Source organism: Prunus mume, linkage group LG4, assembly GCF_029339155.1.
Source record: "Prunus mume cultivar Tortuosa linkage group LG4, ASM2933915v1, whole genome shotgun sequence".
NCBI classification, from domain to species: Eukaryota; Viridiplantae; Streptophyta; class Magnoliopsida; order Rosales; family Rosaceae; genus Prunus; species Prunus mume.
The window spans coordinates 5,719,493-5,743,453 of NC_142701.1; the positions used below are offsets into that span (position 1 = coordinate 5,719,493).

At 35.8% G+C, this 23,961-nt stretch overlaps 4 protein-coding genes across 7 annotated transcripts; all 4 read left to right on the forward strand.

Moving 5' to 3' along the window:
• The first annotated feature begins 2,376 nt into the window (after positions 1–2,376).
• Positions 2,377–3,504, forward strand: LOC148917751 (senescence-specific cysteine protease SAG39-like). The gene is made up of 2 exons (XM_089050549.1): positions 2,377–2,821; positions 2,912–3,504. Exons 1-2 carry the CDS (start codon positions 2,377–2,379, stop codon positions 3,502–3,504), a joined length of 1,038 nt encoding a protein of 345 aa, XP_088906675.1.
• A 4,961-nt stretch (positions 3,505–8,465) lies between these two features.
• LOC148917752 (senescence-specific cysteine protease SAG39-like) lies at positions 8,466–9,593 on the forward strand. The gene is made up of 2 exons (XM_089050555.1): positions 8,466–8,910; positions 9,001–9,593. The coding sequence occupies exons 1-2, from the start codon at positions 8,466–8,468 to the stop codon at positions 9,591–9,593; spliced, it is 1,038 nt and encodes a 345-aa protein (XP_088906681.1).
• Positions 9,594–14,206: 4,613 nt separating this feature from the next.
• Positions 14,207–15,334, forward strand: LOC103342645 (senescence-specific cysteine protease SAG39-like). Its single transcript, XM_008246276.2, has 2 exons — positions 14,207–14,651; positions 14,742–15,334. Exons 1-2 carry the CDS (start codon positions 14,207–14,209, stop codon positions 15,332–15,334), a joined length of 1,038 nt encoding a protein of 345 aa, XP_008244498.2.
• Positions 15,335–17,547: 2,213 nt separating this feature from the next.
• Positions 17,548–22,364, forward strand: LOC103342625 (anaphase-promoting complex subunit 13). 4 transcript variants are annotated; one of them, XM_008246258.3, is made up of 4 exons: positions 17,548–17,707; positions 20,573–20,713; positions 20,828–20,881; positions 22,070–22,364. In XM_008246258.3, exons 2-4 carry the CDS (start codon positions 20,638–20,640, stop codon positions 22,129–22,131), a joined length of 192 nt encoding a protein of 63 aa, XP_008244480.1. In that variant the 5' UTR covers positions 17,548–17,707; positions 20,573–20,637; the 3' UTR covers positions 22,132–22,364. The 4 variants fall into 4 exon arrangements, with proteins under 4 accessions (XP_008244480.1, XP_088907360.1, XP_088907362.1 ...); XM_089051234.1 differs by having other exon boundaries at positions 17,653–17,799; XM_089051236.1 differs by lacking the exon at positions 17,548–17,707 and adding an exon at positions 17,737–17,832.
• The last annotated feature ends 1,597 nt before the right edge of the window (positions 22,365–23,961 follow it).

Here is a 23,961-nt window from a genome sequence, read left to right on the forward strand (position 1 = left end):
TGAACAAATGCATGATCTTAGAAAACACTCGCTCTTGAACAACTCAAGGAGAAATAAAAAGAAAAGAGAAGAAAGAATAGGAAGGCTGAACACCCCTTCGATGTGCACACCAACAAAACCTTGGCGACACCAAAAGCTTGCCTACAACGAAACACAAAATCAGAAAAAACAAGCAAAAAGTTAAATAACAAACTAAAAAAAAATAAAAAGTAATATAACTAATAAATAAAGAAACTAAAAGAACACAAATAACTACTCCAAACTTATCCGTTGAAGTTGAAAACACCCAATAAAACCGCTAATAACCGCTCCCAACTTTGGAAATGACAAGACTTGTACGGAAAAGAAGGCCACAACCAAAAACTCTAACAGTAAAAATACAAAGAAATGTGCGGAACAAACCCCATCCCACTAACATAATTGAGAGGGACCAAATAGATGACATTCGACAAACACAAGCAACAGAATTGTTGTGAAGAACATGTCATGCGAAATTAAAACTTTTAGATCTTATGCTACCCAAATAAGTTTTCTAAAAATCGTTTTACCAACTCTGAGAAATCTTTCGCTTGATCCACACACACACAACACAACCACTGGCGCACTAGTGAAGTGTGCTTGGTCCATAAAAGCCCAGAACCTGTTTCGATCGGTTGGTTTTTTCCCTCCAAAACTCCTCTATCTGATCCATATAGCACAGAAAGCAGTTATAAAGAATCTCAATTCTGTTAGCACAGGGTGCATGGCGTTACATTTCAGTTTAGAACAAAGCTAAAAGAAGAAGACGAAATTAGAAGATAGCCCAGAAAGATTGTTCTAAAAGCGACCATGGAATTGAAAGAAGCTACCCCAATTGATGATCAGAAGGGGAGTGAGATAATGTTTCTTGAAAACCCATTTGCAAGGGTAGAGCTTGAGGAGCTGAGAATTGGGGATCAATCTTTGCTCAAGTTTCAGAAGTCGCAGAAATCCAAGGATGCAGTGTTTGTTTCTGTGCCAAGTAACCAAGATGGGTTGATGAAGAATGAAGCAAATGTGCAGAAAGAAGAGGAAGAAGAGGCTCTGAATCTGAAGTTGGAGAAACAGAGAAAGCTGAAAGAATCCAAGAAGGAGAATGACAATTACTTGGGAGGAGCAAAAGAGCAATCTTGGGAACTGCTTGGAGGAACCAAAAGGAAATCAAATATGGTTCTCAAGATAACTGGTGCATGGTGCAGAGATGGAGAGAATAATAGACAGAAAGAAGTGGAAGAAGCTCCAGAGTTAAATAAATCAAGAAAGCCGAATTGCTACTTCTCTGGTACTGATTCTGAAGCAGTAGCATCTTCTGATCCTTGGCCTGCAGATGCATTGAAGATTCGTATTAAGAACAAGTTTCCCACAGCCACAGACTTGAAGTTGAAGTTGAAGGAAACCAAATCCGAAGTCGTGAGTGCCCAAGACGAGGATTTTCTGGGTAAGCGTCACCGGATTAGAAGTGTCTATTTTCAATATTAGTCGTTAGATCATTAAAGAGAATTGAGATAAAGCTGTATTTTCGTGAACACTTGATGGAAATGAAAATGGAATCTACAGTGACATTTAATCAAACAGCTTATCTGCAATACTAGATCAACATTTTACATTTAATCAAACAGCTTTCTGCAAGATAAACATGTGATTATTGTGTCTAATACTTTCATATATATACTATAGAGCAATTGAAAACCACTTTGAACATAAAAAAAAATATAAGGAAACGACTTTATTGAAGCAAATATAAATTATAAGCTCTTTTCAACGAAAACATCTTGTATGATATTAAGAGAGTTCTCATACTATAAAGATACTTCAATTAAAGACAAAGCAAAACGAGCTAATCTATAGACTGCTAAATCTTGACCTACAAAAGCAAGAGAACAGCCTTGTAACTGTGACAGAAGTATTCTACAATCATGCACCACCCAACTAATATCGGACTTTAAAAAAACATTAAATCATAAATTCAGCATTTAATTATCAAAATTACGAAAAATAACAAGCATGTTCTGGTACGTGTATTGGTCTGCAAATGATCCTACTTAGTTTAGGATCCAACTGGTAAATAGTAGGGTTCATTGTGAAAACTATGCACAAAAGGACGACGGTAGGCCCATTATGACCAATACCTTATCGTCGCACATCAAGGAATTATACCAACGGTCATATTTATATTATAAGCTATACGTCCATATCAGAACATTTTTGGGGTCACGAAGATTAATGGCAGAGCATTTTTTGGGGCACGGAGATGGCAAGGAAACACACTACATAAACTGCGGAGGACTCTCCCATTTCCATATACCTACTCTTTAATTCCTTTTCTTTATCAAATTCTACTTGCTTCCACTTGCTACCATGGAGTCCATTAACCTGCAGCTGTGCAAATTATGTACTTGTTTGGCGTTAATCATCATGCTGGGTGCATGGTCTTCTGAAGCCACTTCTCGTAGTCTCCAAGATGCATCCATGTATGGGAGACACGAACAGTGGATGGTTCGTTATGGGCGCGTATATACCGACAATGAAGAGAAGGAAAAGCGTTTCAAGATATTTAAGGAAAATGTTGCGTATATAGAATCTTCCAATGCCGATTCAAGCAAACCTTACCAATTAAGAGTTAATCAATTTACAGACCTTACAAATGAAGAATTCATAGCCTCGAGAAACAGATTCAAGGGGCATGAATGTTCCACAAAAACGACTTCTTTCAAGTATGAAAATGTCACGGCATCGGTGCCGGCTACGATGGATTGGAGAAAGAAAGGAGCTGTAACACCCATCAAGGACCAAGGCCAATGTGGTAAATTAGAGAAACACTACATGTTCTCCTTCTGGAATTTATTATTTTTTTCTGTTATTCTAACTGCTTTTTTGTGCAATCAAAATCCAGGATGTTGTTGGGCATTTTCAGCAGTGGCAGCTACAGAAGGAATTACTCAACTTACAACTGGTAAACTGGTCTCTTTGTCTGAGCAAGAGCTTGTTGATTGCGACACCAAAGGTGTAGACCAAGGTTGTGAGGGTGGTTTAATGGATGACGCCTTTCAGTTCATCCAACAAAATCATGGGCTTAGCACGGAAGCTAACTACCCCTACAACGGTGTTGATGGTACATGCAACACCAAGAAGGAAGCTAACGTTGCAGCCAAGATAACTGGCCACGAAGATGTTCCTGCAAACGATGAAAAGGCCCTTCTTAACGCGGTCGCTCATCAACCTGTTTCTGTTGCCATTGACGCTAGTGGTTCTGACTTCCAATTCTATTCAAGTGGTGTCTTTACAGGAACTTGTGGAACGAGCCTAGACCATGGTGTTACGGCTGTTGGTTATGGAGTCAGTGATGATGGGACTAAGTATTGGTTGGTGAAAAACTCATGGGGCACAGAATGGGGTGAAGAAGGATACATAAGAATGCAAAGAGATGTTGATGCTAAGGAAGGCCTATGTGGCATTGCTATGGAAGCCTCTTACCCCACTGCATAGGTTGTAGGTATTGCAATATGTATGAAACTAATACTTAATGAAGATTGTATCTGTAAGTAAACTGGAAAGCTTAATATAAAGCTGCAAAAACTTCTCTAGTTTCATTTAGATGTGTATTAACGTTGCATACCTAATTCCACCAACACTTAATCATTTGGAATCAAATACATAGCGAAGCACACCTTCACTATCAAAAGGAAAATATATAACTTTAAACTAGCTACAACTCCAAATAAGAATAATTTCAAGACACACACTGTAATTAGTATATCACAAACCATGTAATTATGTGACTTAGTACATCCATATTTGGGGCAATCTTTATTAGCTTAGGAAACATGAGTGAGCCTCGCTGCATCAATATTTGAAAGTCACTCATGGATGCCTAATTTATTAAATGGATCACTCATGGATGCCTAAAATAGGTCCCCAAAAATTTAGGTGTCCATGGGCACGTGGGCATGGATGGGCGCATTTTAGTTCCTTTTTAACTTTTTGTGATATAATTTTTTTAATTGCTCAAATTACTAAAATGTTCATGCCACGTGAGTATGTTAATAGTTTTATTGACATATAAGTCTATTATAACATTACATTTTAGAGAGAAAAAAAAAACCGTGTTGTATTTTTAAGTGGGAAAATGATGACACAGTAACAGCTAATTAGAATGACAAGTGGTTAGTTGAGAATTTTTCTTCTCCAAATAGACTCTCTAAAGGTTTTTGTATAATATATGTAGTTGTAATGGTGCTCTAATTTTCTATTTAGGTCATTTAAGGCTCGTTTGGGAGTGCTTTTTGGAACAGTGAAAAGCACTTTTAAATAGGTGAACGCGCTTCTGTCTTTTAAAAATGGTATTTGGCAAAAAGCGCTTTGGGTGAGATCCAAAAGCATTTGGAGTGGCTTTGGAAGAAGCACTTGAAATGTGCTTCTTCTTCAAAGCGCTGCAGGACAAAAACAAGGGAAGCACTTGGCTCCCTTTAATGAAACTTTTAAAATGCAGAAAATACCCATATTTAATTTTTTTAAATGCCAAAATACCCTTTCTTTCTCTTTTTCTCTTTTTTTTTTTCTCTCCTATTAAAACCAAAACACTAACCTTTTTGTCACGTCCCGATTCGAAAATAAAGAATATTCCAAAATCAGGGTAAGTGAATTGAAAGAAATAAATAAAAAGACTGAAACATTGGTTAAAATACATTACCATTATATATATATATTATAATAATCTTACAAGTGTACAAGATATAAATAACAGTTTATCACTCTAAAGTAATCCAACTTCTCTGGTTTCGGCTTTGTCTTGCCCACTAATCAATCTAAAAAACAAAATAGGTGAAGGATGAACAAACCACTGCTCAATGAGTAAATTATGTAATGTGTTAGTCAAGCAATGTCATTTTACACACTCTAGAAAAATATAATAAAAAGATACACAATCCAAATCATATCACATCATTACTTCATGTCTTGGTTATCCTTCACAAATTGTACCCAGTACGTGACCCCTATCAGCCTCACTGCCCTATGTCCTCGTCTGGCACATTTATCCTTCGGATATCTCGTCACTGAAGTTCTCATGTTCCATGAATAATACATACTTCACAAAAACTCCAAATAATATATATTGTGTGAAGTATTCCATAAATTAGACATGCTTGACTTGAAAATAGAGAGAGGTTTGTAAATAGAATAAACCCATGATTTTCATATTTATCACAAAATAAGAACGTTTAGAACATATTACATAACCCACTCACCATAATAAGTATGAAATATTGCAAGATAAACACACACGCTCTTCATCTTGTTCCTCTCTCTCTCTCTCTCTCTCTCTCTCTCTCTCTCTCTCTAACACTACTTCATGGTAGGAATCTATCTTAAATGATTAGAATGAATGATTGAAGTAAGTAAGCATGATACTTATAGGAGAGGCTACGGATACAACCAAATAATATTTATATATACAATATTTTAAACTACCAAAAGATAAGATAGAAAGGTAAGGGAATAATGTGACTCCAAGGATTGAAATATCGGCCAATACACCTATATATCGGTATTTTCAACTATCGACTCCGATACTGGGGGGTAAGGCCATATCTTCCCCTATATCGACGATATATCCACCAATAAGTGCGATATTCCCGATATTTTGCTGATATCCCCGATATTTCCCGATACCCATAACAAAAGCCAAAAAAAATTCAGAAGTTTTGAAAGCAATTGAAGCAAATTGAAACCCAAAAATAACTAATCATTGCCCAGAATCCTATAATTTATTAATATGAAAAATCTTTGCACAGTCCACTGCCCACATACCTCCAATTCATCTGAAGAGGACATGACGATCAATTTTGGATCTATGAGCATAGAAACTAGACCTAGTACTAACTCAAATGAATCTTATGATGGTTATGGTTATGTCATGTCTAATTATAGTGGAACTAGTTATGGAGTTTAAGATGATGAAATAGATTATGGACCTACTAGTTGGGTTAATCCTAACTATCCCATGTATGAGAGGACAGTAGGGAGCTCAAGAGAGACCTATGTGCACCATATTCAAACATGGCTTACAAACTGCTTGGGTTATATGACTTGGTATGACTATTGTATGAATCTGGATGGTTGTTCCTCATTGTTTGAACCTCATAGGAGCTCTTCACTTATGTAGATGGACTCTTATCTAAATTGTAATCCAATGTTTAAACAAACTATGGATTTATGCATGGTTTTTTTCATTCTAATCAACAGTTTATTTTCCAACTTTTCATTAACACGCATTATATACCACTTATATTTCATCATATGTATATCTTATTATTAGTAAATTTTGAGTTTTATTTGTTCAATACATTTATTGATAATGTACATAACATCTATTAAAGTTTTACCCCAAAATTGTGTTTCAATGTCTATATCTATCATTTTTGGTGATTTTTTCCCGATACCTAAAATGATAACTATATATCCCCGAAATATCCGTAAATTGGAGGCCCGATATTACATGCATGGCAGATATTTTAATCCTTGTGTGACTCATCCCCCTTTGGCCAATGATATCACAACAACACCACCAAAAGATAAGATAGAAAAGTAAGAGAATAATGTGAGTCATCCACCTTTGCCCAATGATATCATAACACCACTTGTCACTAGCATGCAAGGTGACATGGCAATGATAATTTGATTAAAGGGAGTTTCACTAAAACACCCAAAATGGGGTCTGAAATTATAAAAAAACCCAACACCTAAAACACTTTATAAACACACCCAAAACCCATCATTACACACACTCAAAACCCATTTATAAACACACCCAAAAAATACAATTGTTGATTTTGGGGTTGATTTTGGGTGTGTTTCTATGTTTAAATAGTGTTTGAGTTTTTTTTATAAATACATGTCTAGGAATGGATTTATTTATAAATTTGTATTGATTAAAACCAATTCTAAGTCTCTACACATGGAAAACAAGAATGTTGTCATCTTTCAACTAAAGGGATAATCTCATACTAGGCTTAAAATATAATAACATATAAGTCTTCACAAATAAATATGTAAATAAAAGAAATTCATATTAATAAATAATTAATATGTACTATGAATAATTATATATATATATATATATTTATATTTACAGGTTCCACACTTTCTTTCTTGGGTGAGATCCTGTGAATTTTTATTTGTTTATTATAATATTTTGGAATTCTTTTAATTTTTTTAAAGTACTTTTAAAAGTGCTTTTACTGTGTCAGCCAAGCACCCAACAAAATATCAAAAGTGCATTTATGTAGTGTAAAAGCACTTTTAAATGTGACATCCAAACAACAAACTACTTCTTTGTAGAAACACTGATGTCAGAAACGCTACTGGCATAAGCGCTACTAACATAACCGCTTCGAGAAAAAATACTCTCAAACGAGCCCTTAAACTCCCTTATCCAAACACAGTAAAAGCACAATTAGCAAAGTTTAGTTGAGATCGCAAGAGGAGGGTTAGATTCGAGTGAAAGAACAAGGGCAAGACAACAACTAAACCAAAATTATAATACTCAACTCCAAAAGTTCTTTTTTCTTTCATTACTCAAACTCTTTTAGAAAACAATAGTGGTTTTCATACCCGTCAATTAACTCTATAGTCTACAGTGACATTTAATCAAACAGGCTATCTGCAATGCTAGATAAACATTTTACATTTAATCAAACAGCTTTCTGCAAGATAAACATGTGATTATTGTGGCTAATACTTTCATATATAGACTATAGAGCAATTGAAAACCACTTTGAACATAAGAAAATACAAGAAAACAACTTTATTGAAGCAAATATAAATTATAAGCTCTTTTCAACGAAAACATCTTGTGTGATATTATGAGAGTTTTCATATCATAAAGATACTCGAATTAAAGACAAAGCAAAACGAGCTAATCTATAGACTGCTAAATCCTGACCTACAAAAGCAAGAGAACAACCTTGTAACTGTGACAGAATTATTCTACAATCATGCACCACCCAACTAATATCGGACTTAAAAAAAATATTAAATCACAAATTCGGCATTTAATTATCAAAATTACGGAAAATAACGAGCATGTTCTGGTACGTGTATGGGTCCGCAAATGGTCCTTCTTAGTTTAGGATCCAACTGGTAAATAGTAGGACCCGGTCCATTGTGAACACTATGCACAAAAGGACGATGGTAAATAGTAGGGCCCATTGTGACCAATAACTTATCGTCACACATCAAGGAATTATACCAATGGTCATATTTATATTATAAGCTATACGTCCATATCAGAACATTTTTGGGGTCACGAAGATTAATGGCAGAGCATTTTTTGGAGCACGGAGATGGCAAAGAAACACTACATAAACTGCGGAGGACTCTCCCATTTCCATATACCTACTCTTTAATTCCTTTTCTTTATCAAATTCTACTTGCTTCCACTTGCTACCATGGAGTCCATTAACCTGCAGCTCTGCAAATTATGTACTTGTTTGGCGTTAATCATCATGCTGGGTGCATGGTCTTCTGAAGCCACTTCTCGTAGTCTCCAAGATGCATCCATGTATGGGAGACACGAACAGTGGATGGTTCGTTATGGGCGCGTATATACCGACAATGAAGAGAAGGAAAAGCGTTTCAAGATATTTAAGGAAAATGTTGCGTATATAGAATCTTCCAATGCCGATTCAAGCAAACCTTACCAATTAAGAGTTAATCAATTTACAGACCTTACAAATGAAGAATTCATAGCCTCGAGAAACAGATTCAAGGGGCATGAATGTTCCACAAAAACGACTTCTTTCAAGTATGAAAATGTCACGGCATCGGTGCCAGCTACGATGGACTGGAGAAAGAAAGGAGCTGTAACACCCATCAAGGACCAAGGCCAATGTGGTAAATTAGAGAAACACTACATGTTCTCCTTTTGGAATTTATTATTTTTTTCTGTTATTCTAACTGCTTTTTTGTGCAATCAAAATCCAGGATGTTGTTGGGCATTTTCAGCAGTGGCAGCTACAGAAGGAATTACTCAACTTACAACTGGTAAACTGGTCTCTTTGTCTGAGCAAGAGCTTGTTGATTGCGACACCAAAGGTGTAGACCAAGGTTGTGAGGGTGGTTTAATGGATGACGCCTTTCAGTTCATCCAACAAAATCATGGGCTTAGCACGGAAGCTAACTACCCCTACAATGGTGTTGATGGTACATGCAACACCAAGAAGGAAGCTAACATTGCAGCCAAGATAACTGGCCACGAAGATGTTCCTGCAAACGATGAAAAGGCCCTTCTTAACGCGGTCGCTCATCAACCTGTTTCTGTTGCCATTGACGCTAGTGGTTCTGACTTCCAATTCTATTCAAGTGGTGTCTTTACGGGAACTTGTGGAACGAGCCTAGACCATGGTGTTACGGCTGTTGGTTATGGAGTCAGTGATGATGGGACTAAGTATTGGTTGGTGAAAAACTCATGGGGCACGGAATGGGGTGAAGAAGGATACATAAGAATGCAAAGAGATGTTGATGCTAAGGAAGGCCTATGTGGCATTGCTATGGAAGCCTCTTACCCCACTGCATAGGTTGTAGGTATTGCAATATGTATGAAACTAATACTTAATGAAGATTGTATCTGTAAGTAAACTGGAAAGTTTAATATAAAGCTGCAAAAACTTCTCTAGTTTCATTTAGTTGTGTATTAACGTTGCATACCTAATTCCACCAACACTAAATTATTTGGAATCAAATACATAGCGAAGCACACCTTCACTACCAAAAGGAAAATATATAACTTTAAACTAGCTACAACTCCAAATAAGAATAATTTCAAGACACACACTGTAATTAGTATATCACAAACCATGTAATTATGTGACTTAGTACATCCATATTTGGGGCAATCTTTATTAGCTTAGGAAACATGTGTGAGCCTCACTGCATCAATATTTGAAAGTCACTCATGGACGCCTAATTTATTAAATGGCAATTATTTTTAATTTGTATAAAATTGTATAAACGGTAAATAGGTGCCCAAAAATTTAGGTGTCCATGGGCACGTGAGGCATGGATGGGCGCATTTTAGTTCCTTTTTAACTTTTTGTGATATAATTTTTTTAATTGCTCAAATTACTAAAATGTTCATGCCACGTGAGTATGTTAATTGTTTTATTGACATATAAGTCTATTATAACATTACATTTTAGAGAGAGAAAAAAAAAACCATGTTGTGTTTTTAAGTGGGAAAATGATGACACAGTAAAAGCTAATTAGAAGGACAAGTGGTTAGTTGAGAATTTTTCTTCTCCAAATAGACTCTCTAAAGGTTTTTGTATAATATACGTAGTTGTAATGGTGCTCTAATTTTCTATTTAGGTCATTTAAGGCTCGTTTGGGAGTGCTTTTGGAACAGTGAAAAGCACTTTTAAACAGGTGAAAGCGCTTCTGTCTTTTAAAAATGGTATTTGGCAAAAATTGCAAAAGAGCTTTAGGTGAGATCCAAAAGCATTTGGAGTGGTTTTGGAAGAAGCACTTGAAATGTGCTTCTTCTTAAAAGCGCTGCAGGACAAAAACAAGGGAAGCACTTGGCTCTCTTTAATAAAACTTTTAAAATGCCGAAAATACCCATATTTAATTTTTTTAAATGCCAAAATACCCTTTCTTTCTCTTTTTCTCTTTTTTTTTCTCTCCTATTAAAAACGAAACACTATCCTTTTTGTCACGTCCCGATTGGAAAATAAAGAATATTCCAAAATCAGGGTGAGTGAATTGAAAGAAATAAATAAAAAGACCGAAAAATTGTTTAAAATACATTACCATTATATATATATATTATAAGTTGGATTACTTTAGAGTGATATCTGTTTAAAGTAATCCAACTTCTCTGGTTTCGGCTTTGTCTTGCCCACTAATCGATCTAAAAAACAAAATAGGTGAGGGGTGAGCAAACCACTGCTCAGTGAGTAGATTATATAATGTGTTAGTCAAACGATGTCATTTTACACACTCTAGAAAAATATAATAAAAAGATACACAATCCAAATCATATCACATCATTACTTCATGTCTTGGTTATCCTTCACAAATTGTACCCAGTACGTGACCCTTATCGGCCTCACTGCCCTATGTTCCCGTCTGGCACATTTATCCTTCGGATACCCCGTCACTGAAGTTCTCATGTTCCATGAATAATACATATTTCATAAAAACTCCAAATAATATATATTGTGTGAAGTATTCCACAAATTAGACATGCTTGACTTGAAAGTAGAGAGAGGTTTGTAAATAGAATAAACCCATGATTTTCATATCATCTTGTTTCTTTTTCTTCCTTATATATATATATATATATATATATCTCTCTCTCTCTCTCTAACACTACTTCATGGTAGGAATCTATCTTAAATGATTAGAATGAATGATTGAATTAAGTAAGCATGATACTTATAGGAGAGGCTACGGATGCAACCAAATAATATTTATATATACAATATTTTAAACTACCAAAAGATAAGATAGAAAACTAAGGGAATAATGTGACTACAAGGATTGAAATATCAGCCAGTACACCGATATATCGGTATTTTCAACTATCGACTCTGATCTGGGGGGTAAGGCCGTATCTTCCCTGTATCGATGATATATCCCCCGATAAATGCGATATTCCTGATATTTTGCCAATATCCCTGATATTTTGCCAATATCCCTGATATTTTGCCAATATCCCCGATATTTCCCGATACCCATAACAGAACCCAAAAAAAATTCAAAAATTTTGAAAGCAATTGAAGCAAATTGAAACCCAAAAATAGCTAATCCTTGCCCATAATCCTATAATTTATTAATATGAAGAATCTTTGCACAATCCACTGCCCACATACCTCCAATTTATCTGAAGAGGACATGGCGATCAATTTTGGATCTATGAGCATAGAAACTAGACCTAGTACTAACTCAAATGAATCTTATGATGGCTATGGTTATGTCATGTCTGATTATAGTGGAACTAGTTATGGAGTTTAAGATGATAAAACAGATTATGGACCTACTAGTTGGGTTAATCCTAACTATCCCATGTATGGGAGGACAGTACGGAACTCAAGAAAGACCTATGTGTACCATGTTCAAACATGGCTTACAAACTGCTTGGGTTATATGACTTGGTATGACTATTGTATGAATCTGGATGGTTGTTCCTCATTGTTTGAACCTCATAGGAGCTCTTCACTTATGTAGATGGACTGTTATCTAAATTGTAATCTAATGTTTAAACAAACTATGGATTTATGCATGGTTTTTTTCATTCTAATCAACAGTTTATTTTCCAACTTTTCATTAACGCGCATTATATACCACTTATATTTCATCATATGTATATCTTATTATTAGTAAATTTTGAGTTTTATTTGTTCAATACATTTATTGATAATGTACATAACATTTATGAAAGTTTTACACCAAAATTGTGTTTCAATGTCTATATCTGTCATTTTTGGTGATTTTTTCCCGAATACCTAAAATGATAATGATATATCCCTGAAATATCCGTAAATTGGAGGCCCGATATTTTAATCCTTGTGTGACTCATCCCCCTGTGGCCAATGATATCACAACAACACCACCAAAAGATAAGATAGAAAAGTAAGGGAATAATGTGAGCCATCCACCTTTGCCCAATGATATCACAACACCACTTGTCACTAGCATGCAAGGTGACATGGCAATGATAATTTGATTAAAACCAATTCTAAGTCTCTACACATGGAAAACAGGCGTAAAATATAATAACATATAAGTCTTCACAAATAAATATGTAAATAAAACAAATTCATATTAATAAATAATTAATATGTAGTATGAATAATTATATATATATATATATTTACAGGTTCCCACACTTTCTTTCTTGGGTGAGATCCTGTGAATTTTTATTTGTTTATTATAATATTTTGGGATTCTTTTAATTTTTTTAAAGTACTTTTAAAAGTGCTTTTACTGTGTCAGCCAAACACCCAACAAAATATAAAAAATGCATTTATGTAGTGTAAAAACACTTTTAAATGTGACATCCAAACAACAAACTGCTTCTTTGTAGAAACACTCATGTCATAAACGCTACTGGCATAAGCGCTACTAACATAACCGCTTCGAGAAGAAACACTCTCAAACGAGTCCTTAAACTCCCTTATCCAAACACACACATTGATTAAAAGCACAATTAGCAAAGTTTAGTTGAGATCGCAAGAGGAGGGTTAAATTCGAGTGAAAGAACAAGGGCAAGACAACAACTAAACCAAAATTATAATACTCAACTCCAAAAGTTCTTTTTTCTTTCATTACTCACACTCTTTTAGAAAACAATAGTGGTTTTCATACCCGTCAATTAACTCTATAGTCTACAGTGACATTTAATCAAACAGGTTATCTGCAATGCTAGATAGACATTTTATATTTAATCAAACAGCTTTCTGCAAGATAAACATGTGATTATTGTGTCTAATACTTTCATATATAGACTATAGAGCAATTGAAAACCACTTTGAACATAAGAAAATATAAGAAAACGACTTTATTGAAGCAAATATAAATTATAAACTCTTTTCAACGAAAACATCTTGTATGATATTAGGAGAGTTCTCATACTATAAAGATACTTCAATTAAAGACAAAGCAAAACGAGTTAATCTATAGACCGCTAAATCCTGACCTACAAAAGCAAGAGAACGGCCTTGTAACTGTGACAGAAGTATTCTACAATCATGCACCACCCAACTAATATCGGACTTTAAAAAAACATTAAATCATAAATTCAGCATTTAATTATCAAAATTACGAAAAATAACAAGCATATTCTGGTACGTGTATTGGTCCGCAAATGATCCTTTTTAGTTTAGGATCCGACTGGTAAATTTGTGAACACTATGCACAAAAGGACGACCGTAAATAGTAGGGCCCATTATGACCAATACCTTATCGTCACACATCCAAGGAATTACACCAATGGTCATATTTATATTATAAGCTATACATCCATATCAGAACATTTTTGGGGTCACGAAGATTAATGGCAGAGCATTTTTTGGGGCACGGAGATGGCGAGGAAACACTCTACATAAACTGCGGAGGACTCTCCCATTTCCATATACCTACACTTTAATTCCTTTTCTTTATCAAATTCTACTTGCTTCCACTTGCTACCATGGAGTCCATTAACCTGCAGCTGTGCAAATTATGTACTTGTTTGGTGTTAATCATCATGCTGGGTGCATGGTCTTCTAAAGCCACTTCTCGTAGTCTCCAAGATGCATCCATGTATGGGAGACACGAACAGTGGATGGTTCGTTATGGGCGGGTATATACCGACAATGAAGAGAAGGAAAAGCATTTCAAGATATTTAAGGAAAATGTTGCGTATATAGAATCTTCCAACTCCGATTCAAGCAAACCTTACAAATTAAGAGTCAATCAATTTACAGACCTTACAAATGAAGAATTCATAGCCTCGAGAAACAGATTCAAGGGGCATGAATGTTCCACAAAAACGGCTTCTTTCAAGTATGAAAATGTCACGGCATCGGTGCCAGCTACGATGGACTGGAGAAAGAAAGGAGCTGTAACACCCATCAAGGACCAAGGCCAATGTGGTAAATTAGAGAAACACTACATGTTCTCCTTTTGGAATTTATTATTTTTTTCTGTTATTCTAACTGCTTTTTTGTGCAATCAAAATCCAGGATGTTGTTGGGCATTTTCAGCAGTGGCAGCTACAGAAGGAATTACTCAACTTACAACTGGTAAACTGGTCTCTTTGTCTGAGCAAGAGCTTGTTGATTGCGACACCAAAGGTGTAGACCAAGGTTGTGAGGGTGGTTTAATGGATGACGCCTTTCAGTTCATCCAACAAAATCATGGGCTTAGCACGGAAGCTAACTACCCCTACAATGGTGTTGATGGTACATGCAACACCAAGAAGGAAGCTAACATTGCAGCCAAGATAACTGGCCACGAAGATGTTCCTGCAAACGATGAAAAGGCCCTTCTTAACGCGGTCGCTCATCAACCTGTTTCTGTTGCCATTGACGCTAGTGGTTCTGACTTCCAATTCTATTCAAGTGGTGTCTTTACGGGAACTTGTGGAACGAGCCTAGACCATGGTGTTACGGCTGTTGGTTATGGAGTCAGTGATGATGGGACTAAGTATTGGTTGGTGAAAAACTCATGGGGCACGGAATGGGGTGAAGAAGGATACATAAGAATGCAAAGAGATGTTGATGCTAAGGAAGGCCTATGTGGCATTGCTATGGAAGCCTCTTACCCCACTGCATAGGTTGTAGGTATTGCAATATGTATGAAACTAATACTTAATGAAGATTGTATCTGTAAGTAAACTGGAAAGTTTAATATAAAGCTGCAAAAACTTCTCTAGTTTCATTTAGTTGTGTATTAACGTTGCATACCTAATTCCACCAACACTAAATTATTTGGAATCAAATACATAGCGAAGCACACCTTCACCATCAAAAGGAAAATATATAACTTTAAACTAGCTACAACTCCAAATAAGAATAATTTCAAGACACACATATTACTCTGTAACTTAGTATATCATAAACCATGTAATTATGTAACTTAGTACATCCATATTTGGGGCAATCTTTATTAGCCTAGGAAACATGTGTGAGCATCAACTGCATCAATGTTTGAAAGTCACTCATGGACGCCTAATTTATTAAACTAGCAGTATTTTTTTTATTTGTATAAAATTGTATAAACGTTAAATAGGGCCCCAAAAATTTAGGTGTCCATGGGCACATGAGGCATAGATGGGCACATTTTAGTTCCTTTTTAACTTTTTGTGATATAATTTTTTTAATTGCTCAAATTACTAAAATGTTCATGTCATGTGAGTATGTTAATAGTTATTGACATATGGGCCCATTATAACATTACATTTTAGAGAGAAAAAAAACCATGTTGTATTTTTAAGTGGAAAAATGATGACACAATAAGAGCTAATTAGAATGACGTACAAGTGGTTAGTTGAGAATTTTTCTTCCCCAAACACACACATTGAGTAAAAGCACAATTGGCAAAGTTTAGTTGGGATCGCAAGAGGAGGGTTAGATTCAAATGAAAGAACAAGGGCAAGACAACAACTAAACCAAAATTATAATACTCAACTCCTAAAGTTCTTTTTTCTTTCATTACTCACACTCTTTTAGAAAACAAAAAAAAAAACATAAATAAATAAAAAAGGCAAAAGGTTACTCTTTGGTCTCTGTAATTTACTGATTTTATCACTTTGGTTCCCCGTAGTTTTAATTTTGTGAATTTTATCCTTGTAGTTTTCCATTCGAAGGAATTCAAGGAAAAAATTGAATTTGTGTAAAATTTCTCAAATTCCATTGAGTTTTGACCACATGCCCCCAGCATTTAGGGGTATTTTGGTCCAATCAAACTATCCAATGGTAAAACACAAGCTGGAGCTTTTCCCATTCACTTTCAACATGATTTTTGGACTTAGGGTTTCTGAAAAAGTTGTATCTTTGGATTGAAATTTGGGGAATTAGGAGGAATTTCAGAGTAATTTGGCTAGAATGGACGAACATACCCCTCCACCTGAGTGACACGTACGTAACTGAATTGGGAAAGATTTGATAGAAAATGAAATGCGTCCTTAAATTCCTCCGAATGGGAAATTACAGGATAAAATTTACAAAATTGAAATTAGGGTGTACTGGTGATTTACCCCCTAAACTTGTATCTAACTTTCGATTTCCCCCTATTCTTTTTTTTTTATATATAGAAAATTAAGAATATGAACTGTTTTTTTCGCCAATTTCCCCTCTACAGTCTAAATCCTCAACATTTCATCCATTTTACGATTAAATTATTATTTTGGAAAAAATTGAAGAAAAATAGTAAACCTAGAGCCAACCCCTCCCCAACTTGAAGAACCTAGCCGTCCTTCCCTCCCCTTCCCCTTCTTCCCCTTCCATCTCCATCACCCTCAGATCTCTCTCTCTCTCTCTCTCTCTCTCTTCATGTTCTTTCTCCCCAACTGAGACCCGTACCCTAGCCCAATACCCATGCGAGATCCACCCCAGACCACCCCAAAATCAACTTAGTTCATTGTAAGGCAGCTATAAAACTCTTAGCTCAATGAGCTTTCTAACCCAAGGTGAAAGTTTTCCAGCTAAATTTCCACTACAACATGAACTAGTCCTCCAAACCCCAAACCCATTAAATAGAAATTGAAGTTTCAAAGTCCTAGAGCAAGAAAACCAGAGAGAGAGAGAGAGAGGAGTATTATTTCAATTTTCATTAATTTATTTTATTATTCATTTTATATTTATTTTTAACATGAAAATGACTATTTTGCCCTCATATTTAACTGCAGATTGGAAGAAATGTTGTAGATTGAGACGGCATGGGGGAAATTGGCAAAAAAAGAAGAAGTACATATCCTTAATTTTCTGAAAAAAAGGATAGGAGGTAAATTAAAAGTTAAGTGCAAGTTCAGAGAGCAAATCACTAGTATGCCCTATAAAGGGACAAAAATGATAAATCGACAAACTATAGGACCAAAATGAAAAAAAAAAAACCCCAAACGCTTTTCTGTGATTCTTTGAGCAAAATGGTCACCGAACGAGTGTTTTTCTGAGGCCTCTCTGCTCTTTGTCATCTTCTGCAAGTTTGGGTATGCTCTCACTCTCTCCCTCACTCTCCATCTACGCTCTCTCTTCCTCTCACCTCTCTCTCTGTGGTTTCATGTTTCGGGTGCAATTTTGGGTTTGTGTTCAACTTCAATTTTTTCGATTACTGGTAAAAGGTTTAATTAGATTTTGGGTTTTCTGTTGTTTGCTTGGTTCAGGTTTTTGTTTTGTGGTTTGGGCAGTTTTCTGGATGCTTAACTTTGGTTTGTAAGTTAAATTTCTGGGTTGACGCATTCGGTTTCTGGCTGCCGCATTTTTCTTAGAGTCTAAATATATTTTTTGGATTGTTGTACTTTTAATTAGTGTTATGTTAATCGTGAATCTGTGATGCAAACATATTGATGGGTGTATGTTCTATATGGGTTGCTGGTTCTATGTTGGAGAAATCAAATTTTTGGTTTTCTTTTTTGCTCACATTGATTTTAATCAGAGTGCATGCTACAGAGACGAAATATTGGGTTTTGTTTTACCACTTTAATGTTAAGCAGATCAAACAAAGCCCAAAAGGTTCAGAGACGAGTTTGGATGGATATGACAGTAGGGGAAACATGGAACACCAAACTTTGGTCAATAGGGTAAAGTGGGCCGCTTTGGCTTCCAAGAGACAAAGTAAAATTTGACCATAGTTTCACGATTTGATAATAACCCTGAATGTCGATGCGAAATTATGTAGTGAGGGTGCCATATATGGACCTCTCTGCTTCATATTTCTTTTGACGCATTCGGTTGTTGTGGATAGCTGAAACTACCGGTTTAGTTCTCACGGTTCCAATCTTGATAATCAAATTCAAGAGTGGCGCTTTTGTTTTTGGTCCCTGTATGAAGATAGCTGGAAAATGAACTACTTCTATTAGTTTCCTGGCTCTGTATCCTCTGATTCTCTCTCTCTCTCTCTCTCTCTCTCTGTGGAGTGAATTTCTGCATTATGAGAGATGAATGGTAAATTAATTGAAGGACTCTATCTGGGTTCCATTAACTGTAAATGGATTGGTAAATTAATTGAACATTTTACTCTAGTTGGGTTCAATTAATTGAAGATAGATTGCTTTGCATTTCAAGTTAAGGATCGTTAATGCTGTTGCTTCATGAAATGGGTTTTGGTTTTATATTTTATTTGATTATTTATTAGGTCTCTCAAATACTAGGCCTTGGTTTTGCTTCGAAAGTAATTATAGGATGCTAAGACTTCCAGTCATATAACGATAGGATTTTCCATAGGGACAAATTAATTGTCCTATACTCTATCCATGTATATGCAAGTCTTCCGTGTTGGTTGTTTTTTAGGCTGTTGTCCAGTCAATAATTTTTAACTTCTATTTCATCAAGGCAATCATGTGACATACCCCTCAAACCTTATGACATGGTGCCTAATGTTATTCCTTGTTTGAGGTGATATACAGATGGTAATTGGAGAAAGTTACTGTTCTAATCAGTTGGTTAGTTTGTATGATTTCTTCAGTTCACCAACAGAAACTATGACATGGTTTCCATGTAGCACACTGTTAATGATTTTGGCGGAGATTTTGTGTAACTCTGCTAAAATTGATTTTTTATAAACAACTTAGTGTCATTTTGAGTGACGGAAAGCATCCGGGAATCGACTAGACTTGAAATCTTTAAAGCTTCCGTAGACATCTAGCATAAGCTATAATGCGGGTCTATTGCTTTATTGCCTGTTAGGTCTTTCCTGGTAAAGTTTTTATCTTTCCATAGGTATCATACAGAGCCAGAATGTCTCATTTGTTCCATAACAGGCGATTTAGTGTTTCAGAGATATTTCTTGCAGCTATGGTAATAATTGATTCATTAAATATTTATATCCAAAGGCCATATCTGTCTGTATGCATTCACACAAATGCTTGAGTATACAAATTTTATCTTTCCCTTCGGCTATTGTCGAGAGTGACAAATGCCTGCGTTTTGGTAGGGGAGAGAAGGGGAAGGGGGATATATGAAATTCTTAATTCAGCATTTATTTGATGATTGCACCTCCATGCAATATGAAAGCACAACAGAATTAGTGTGCTTTTTGAAGTAGAATCTTTTTTAGCTTACAGATTTTGAACGTAAAGGGCAAGCATTACAGGCACAAAACATATTTAAGTAGCATGAAACAAATAAACTACAGAGAAAAATAATTCTGTAAGTTTCATGCTACTTAAATATGGGCGGTTTGGAGTGGTTTCTTTTCTATAAGTTTTGTGCCTGTCCTACATGTGTAAGCACTAAGCAATGACAATGGGGCATTTAGGCTAATTTTGCTGGATAATACACATATAATTATAAACACAGGAAATATCTAAAGATAGAGATTTGCTTCTTTGGAATCTGGATTCTGGGCCAATGGGAATTGGATGTATTTCTTAAATTTATAATCCTGATGCTACTTTTGGTGATTGATGGCTGTTCTCAAATGAAGGCCGAATGTGTTTGAATTTTAATTTTTTAAATTCATTTCCGTGCTTGGAAATATTACAACTTCTATTTTAGGCTACTTTACCACCTGAGCTAGGGCACGTGGGTATAATGTTGCTTCTTTTTCTGTATCCTCCACTTATTGCGTCCTTATATTTCCAAAACAATGGCATTCCTAATTTCATATTTTTTAAAGACAAAGAAAAAGAAAACGTTGCAAGGTTAAGCTACCCAGTAATTCATCATGATATGAAATTGCTGCTTTTAGTTAGATGTCATTAGCTTGAGTTTGTTTGAGATATTATCATCGGTCTTGGAGATTGCTCATGTATCATGAACATGTTTTGGCAAGTGTAATATACTGGTTCTGTTTCTTTTGTCCTACCCAATGTATGTCTTTTATTAATGTGTTAGTTCATGTTTCTCATTTACAGATACACCAATACTAGTTCAAACTGCACAAAAATTCTGGATTAGATTTTCCTTGGGTATAAAACAAATGGCTGAGTTAAACCCGGGTATACTCATAGATATTGTGGATGAAGAATGGATGAGAAGCACTCTTCCTGATGATGGTATAGTTTTTCCTTTCCCCTTTGATATGCACTTTCATGCATTCATTGAAGGAAAAGTATTTATTTCATTAATTCTTTTCGTTCAATTGTTAAAATTGTCTTTTTTTATTGCAGAACTTCCCCTTCCACCAGTGCTTGTTGTACGGACTGATGACACCGAGGATTCAAGTACGTCTGTTTATACTTTAAGAAACTTTTGTGACCCCCGCGAGTCCCTTTTTCCCCAAAAAAAAAGATTTGATCCTCTTTAAACTCTCACACTGTTGCATTGTCCATTCAATTATCCGCCAAATCTGTTTTGTCTTTGTGTTAGTCTTGAATTCTTTCCCAGCTGTCCCTCTCTCTCACGGATCTCACGGAAATTGGTTTTGGGTCTCTCTCTCTCTCTCTCTCTCTCTCTCGCAAATTAGTTGTGGGTCTTTATGTTTAACTCTTCAGTATACTCTTTGTTACCAGCAAGGGGGGTTCTGTGGTTGATATGGGCCATAGAGTGAAGAAGTGGGTTTCACATTGGGTCATGGAATGGGTTCGAGGATGACATAATGGTGTTAAGCTTTTTACAGTTTTAGCAATGGATTGTGTAGGTACTCCAGCTATGAATATGTGCTTTTTAATACTTCTTTGGGCAATAGGGATAGATTCAAGCATGGGGAGCACAAGCAATGGAGCTTCAATCCCACATGTAGGAATACAAGCCTAGTTCTACCCTAGGAGATTTGAAGATAAAAACCATATGAAATTCAATTCCTCCATTTCTGCTTTCTGAACCACTTTAGAATTTGATTAATTTGGACATTCAGAGAAGAGCAAAGGAGTGATGAGAGAGAAAGAGATGGTGGGAAAGGAGAGACACTTGAATAGATCAATTTACTGCTCACATGCTTGATACATGACTTTTCTCAACAGGAAATTGAATGGAATTCCAAAAAACTGATCGCAGGACTCCCATTGCAAAGTTCTGAAATTACTAACTCATCACAATATACGTATTCCATTTTTTTGGGAGAGCCAGGGGGATGGTGGGGTTTTTGGGGCAGAGGAAGAAGTGGCACTGGTGTTCCGTGGGTATTGCATCAGTTTTCCATATTAACTATTAGGGCAGTTATTTCTTTGCTCATTTGTCTGAAATATTTCGATGAATATCCTACTATACTTTGATATCATTACTTTTGCTGCTGTGGTCCATGTAATTCTGTATGTCTATCACCCACTTTACCGCGAAAAGTCAGGTAAACTCTAGGGAACGGGATGGATTTTTGGAGCTTGGCCATTATCTGTGGACTATTATTGCATTTTCTTGGGGCTAATTTTTTTCTTCCTACTGATTTCTCTTTTCCAATTTTTCTCATTGATCAGATCAGGAGACTCAACGAGTTGCTGCAGATGGTTGGCATGACCTTGCTTTAGGTTCTCAGTGATTTTTATTTTATTTTATTTATTTTATGGCATAAGAATTTGTGTAAGTACAGCCTTCTTTCGAAACGTAATTGAACCATTGTCCTTTGGATTTGTTGAATATGAGGTTTTGGAGGCTATCTTATTGACGTGAAGCTGATCATGTGCAGCGCTATAATCTTCTGTATATTTTGTAAACAGATAGCATATTTTATTTTTCCTTAAAAACACTTTTAGGCTTGGACCATATTTTTAACTTTGCCTTTTCTGTGGATGGGTTGATTGTTATCTTTGTCTCTCCGTCTGTCTCAGATTCGAGGCCCCTGCCCTTCCCCTTGCCCAGCCCCGCAACCACTAACCTCTAGTGTTGAAAGCTCTAAATTTGTGCGGCTGATTTGATATGCGCCATCTCGAGTTGTGAAGGAACCTCATAGAAGCAAACCCATGGTTTCAAATTGTTTAATTGTTCCATGAAAAGCCAATCTTTCTAGGGAAATATGCTGATATAATCACTTTTCAAAACTTGTATTCTCAAATGATCACTTTAAAAATCTTATTAAGATATAATCACTTGGGGACTTGAAATTACCTAAGTGCCCTCCATATAAAAGACTCTTTAGCACTTCGTTTATGAAAGGCAACTTCTCCCAAGTCCTCTCCTCCTTGTTTTTGCAGTCTCCCAAATAGTGGCTGAACTCCAAGTTGCGAGCACTGAGCAGCTCTAGTTCGCTACCCATCCATCGTCATAAACCAGTTGGCCTAAAATTTTGACTGGTTTGACCGTAGCGAAGCCGGCGCAAGGCACGACCTCCATTGTTGACCTTCACATCAAAGTGATTGTCGCGACTCCACAGCGAAGCCACAGTGGCGACTTTCGTCGTCGTTGTGAACGGAGGTGAGTTCTGATATTGATTTTGTACTGTATGTGTCTTATAAATTCGTTTATCCCCTTTTCTCCACACATGGGCAAAAAAGCTAAATTTTTCAATTTGAAGGAGTTCTGATATGATGAAATTCATAGTTTTTGTTATTATCTGTAGTGGGATCTGTGTGGTGAACTTGAATTTTGTTTAAAATTGACTGAATTCTGTATAATGTAGTGCAATGTGTTTGATAATGGCCAAAATAACAGCACACAGAAAAATCATATGTTAACTTTGTGTGGCCTAAAAATAGGTTTGTTAGGTTAGTTTTAGCCTCAATTTAGATGCTTAACTAGGGAATTTGAGGTATTTGAGTGGGAATTTCTTGCCATTGTGGGTTTGTTTTGGTAAGAAGCTTAGTTTGTGTGTTTTGGTTTCCAATTTGGTAATTGATATTATATTGCACAGGTTGTGATACAAAATGATTTTTGAGTAAGGTTGAGGGTGTTTGATATTATACTGCATAATTCATTTTGTATGACAACTTGATATTTCTGTTGAAGGTGTTTAAATTTGTTTAAAACCCTTATATCTTAGAGGGGGCATCTTGCTGTCATGGTATGTTTAGTTGAGTTTGTTAATAACTTGGAACCCAGACATATATACAAAATAAGAGAAAATAGAGAAAATAATAAATTTTTGTTGTTGAAGCAGCTACAATTTGAAATTGAAGATTTGTGGATTGATAAGATGATACGAGTAGTGGAATGATAGTTGCGTATGTGATTATTGGACCCAATTGTTGTGGTAAATGTTATTAATCGGTCTAGTCATTATTGATGTTATTTGCAGAAATGGATACTGTCGTAATATTGGTATGCTACAATGGAAGTTTCGGAAGGATAACATTGACAGTTATGAAGGTGGGGAGGCTAAAGGCATAATAGTGTCACGGAACATAACATTTCCCAACCTCAGTCAGCTCATTTA

Excerpts from the sequence above, each read along its gene's own strand:
- LOC148917751 (XM_089050549.1), top strand. The coding sequence starts at position 2,377 with ATGGAGTCCATTAACCTGCAGCTGTGCAAATTATGTACTTGTTTGGCG. Across the intron at positions 2,822-2,911 it reads CAAGGACCAAGGCCAATGTG|GATGTTGTTGGGCATTTTCA; the intron begins GTAAATTAGAGA and ends ATCAAAATCCAG.
- LOC148917752 (XM_089050555.1), top strand. The coding sequence starts at position 8,466 with ATGGAGTCCATTAACCTGCAGCTCTGCAAATTATGTACTTGTTTGGCG. Across the intron at positions 8,911-9,000 it reads CAAGGACCAAGGCCAATGTG|GATGTTGTTGGGCATTTTCA; the intron begins GTAAATTAGAGA and ends ATCAAAATCCAG.
- LOC103342645 (XM_008246276.2), top strand. The coding sequence starts at position 14,207 with ATGGAGTCCATTAACCTGCAGCTGTGCAAATTATGTACTTGTTTGGTG. Across the intron at positions 14,652-14,741 it reads CAAGGACCAAGGCCAATGTG|GATGTTGTTGGGCATTTTCA; the intron begins GTAAATTAGAGA and ends ATCAAAATCCAG.
- LOC103342625 (XM_008246258.3), top strand. The coding sequence starts at position 20,638 with ATGGCTGAGTTAAACCCGGGTATACTCATAGATATTGTGGATGAAGAA. Across the intron at positions 20,714-20,827 it reads AAGCACTCTTCCTGATGATG|AACTTCCCCTTCCACCAGTG; the intron begins GTATAGTTTTTC and ends TTTTTATTGCAG. Across the intron at positions 20,882-22,069 it reads TGATGACACCGAGGATTCAA|ATCAGGAGACTCAACGAGTT; the intron begins GTACGTCTGTTT and ends CTCATTGATCAG.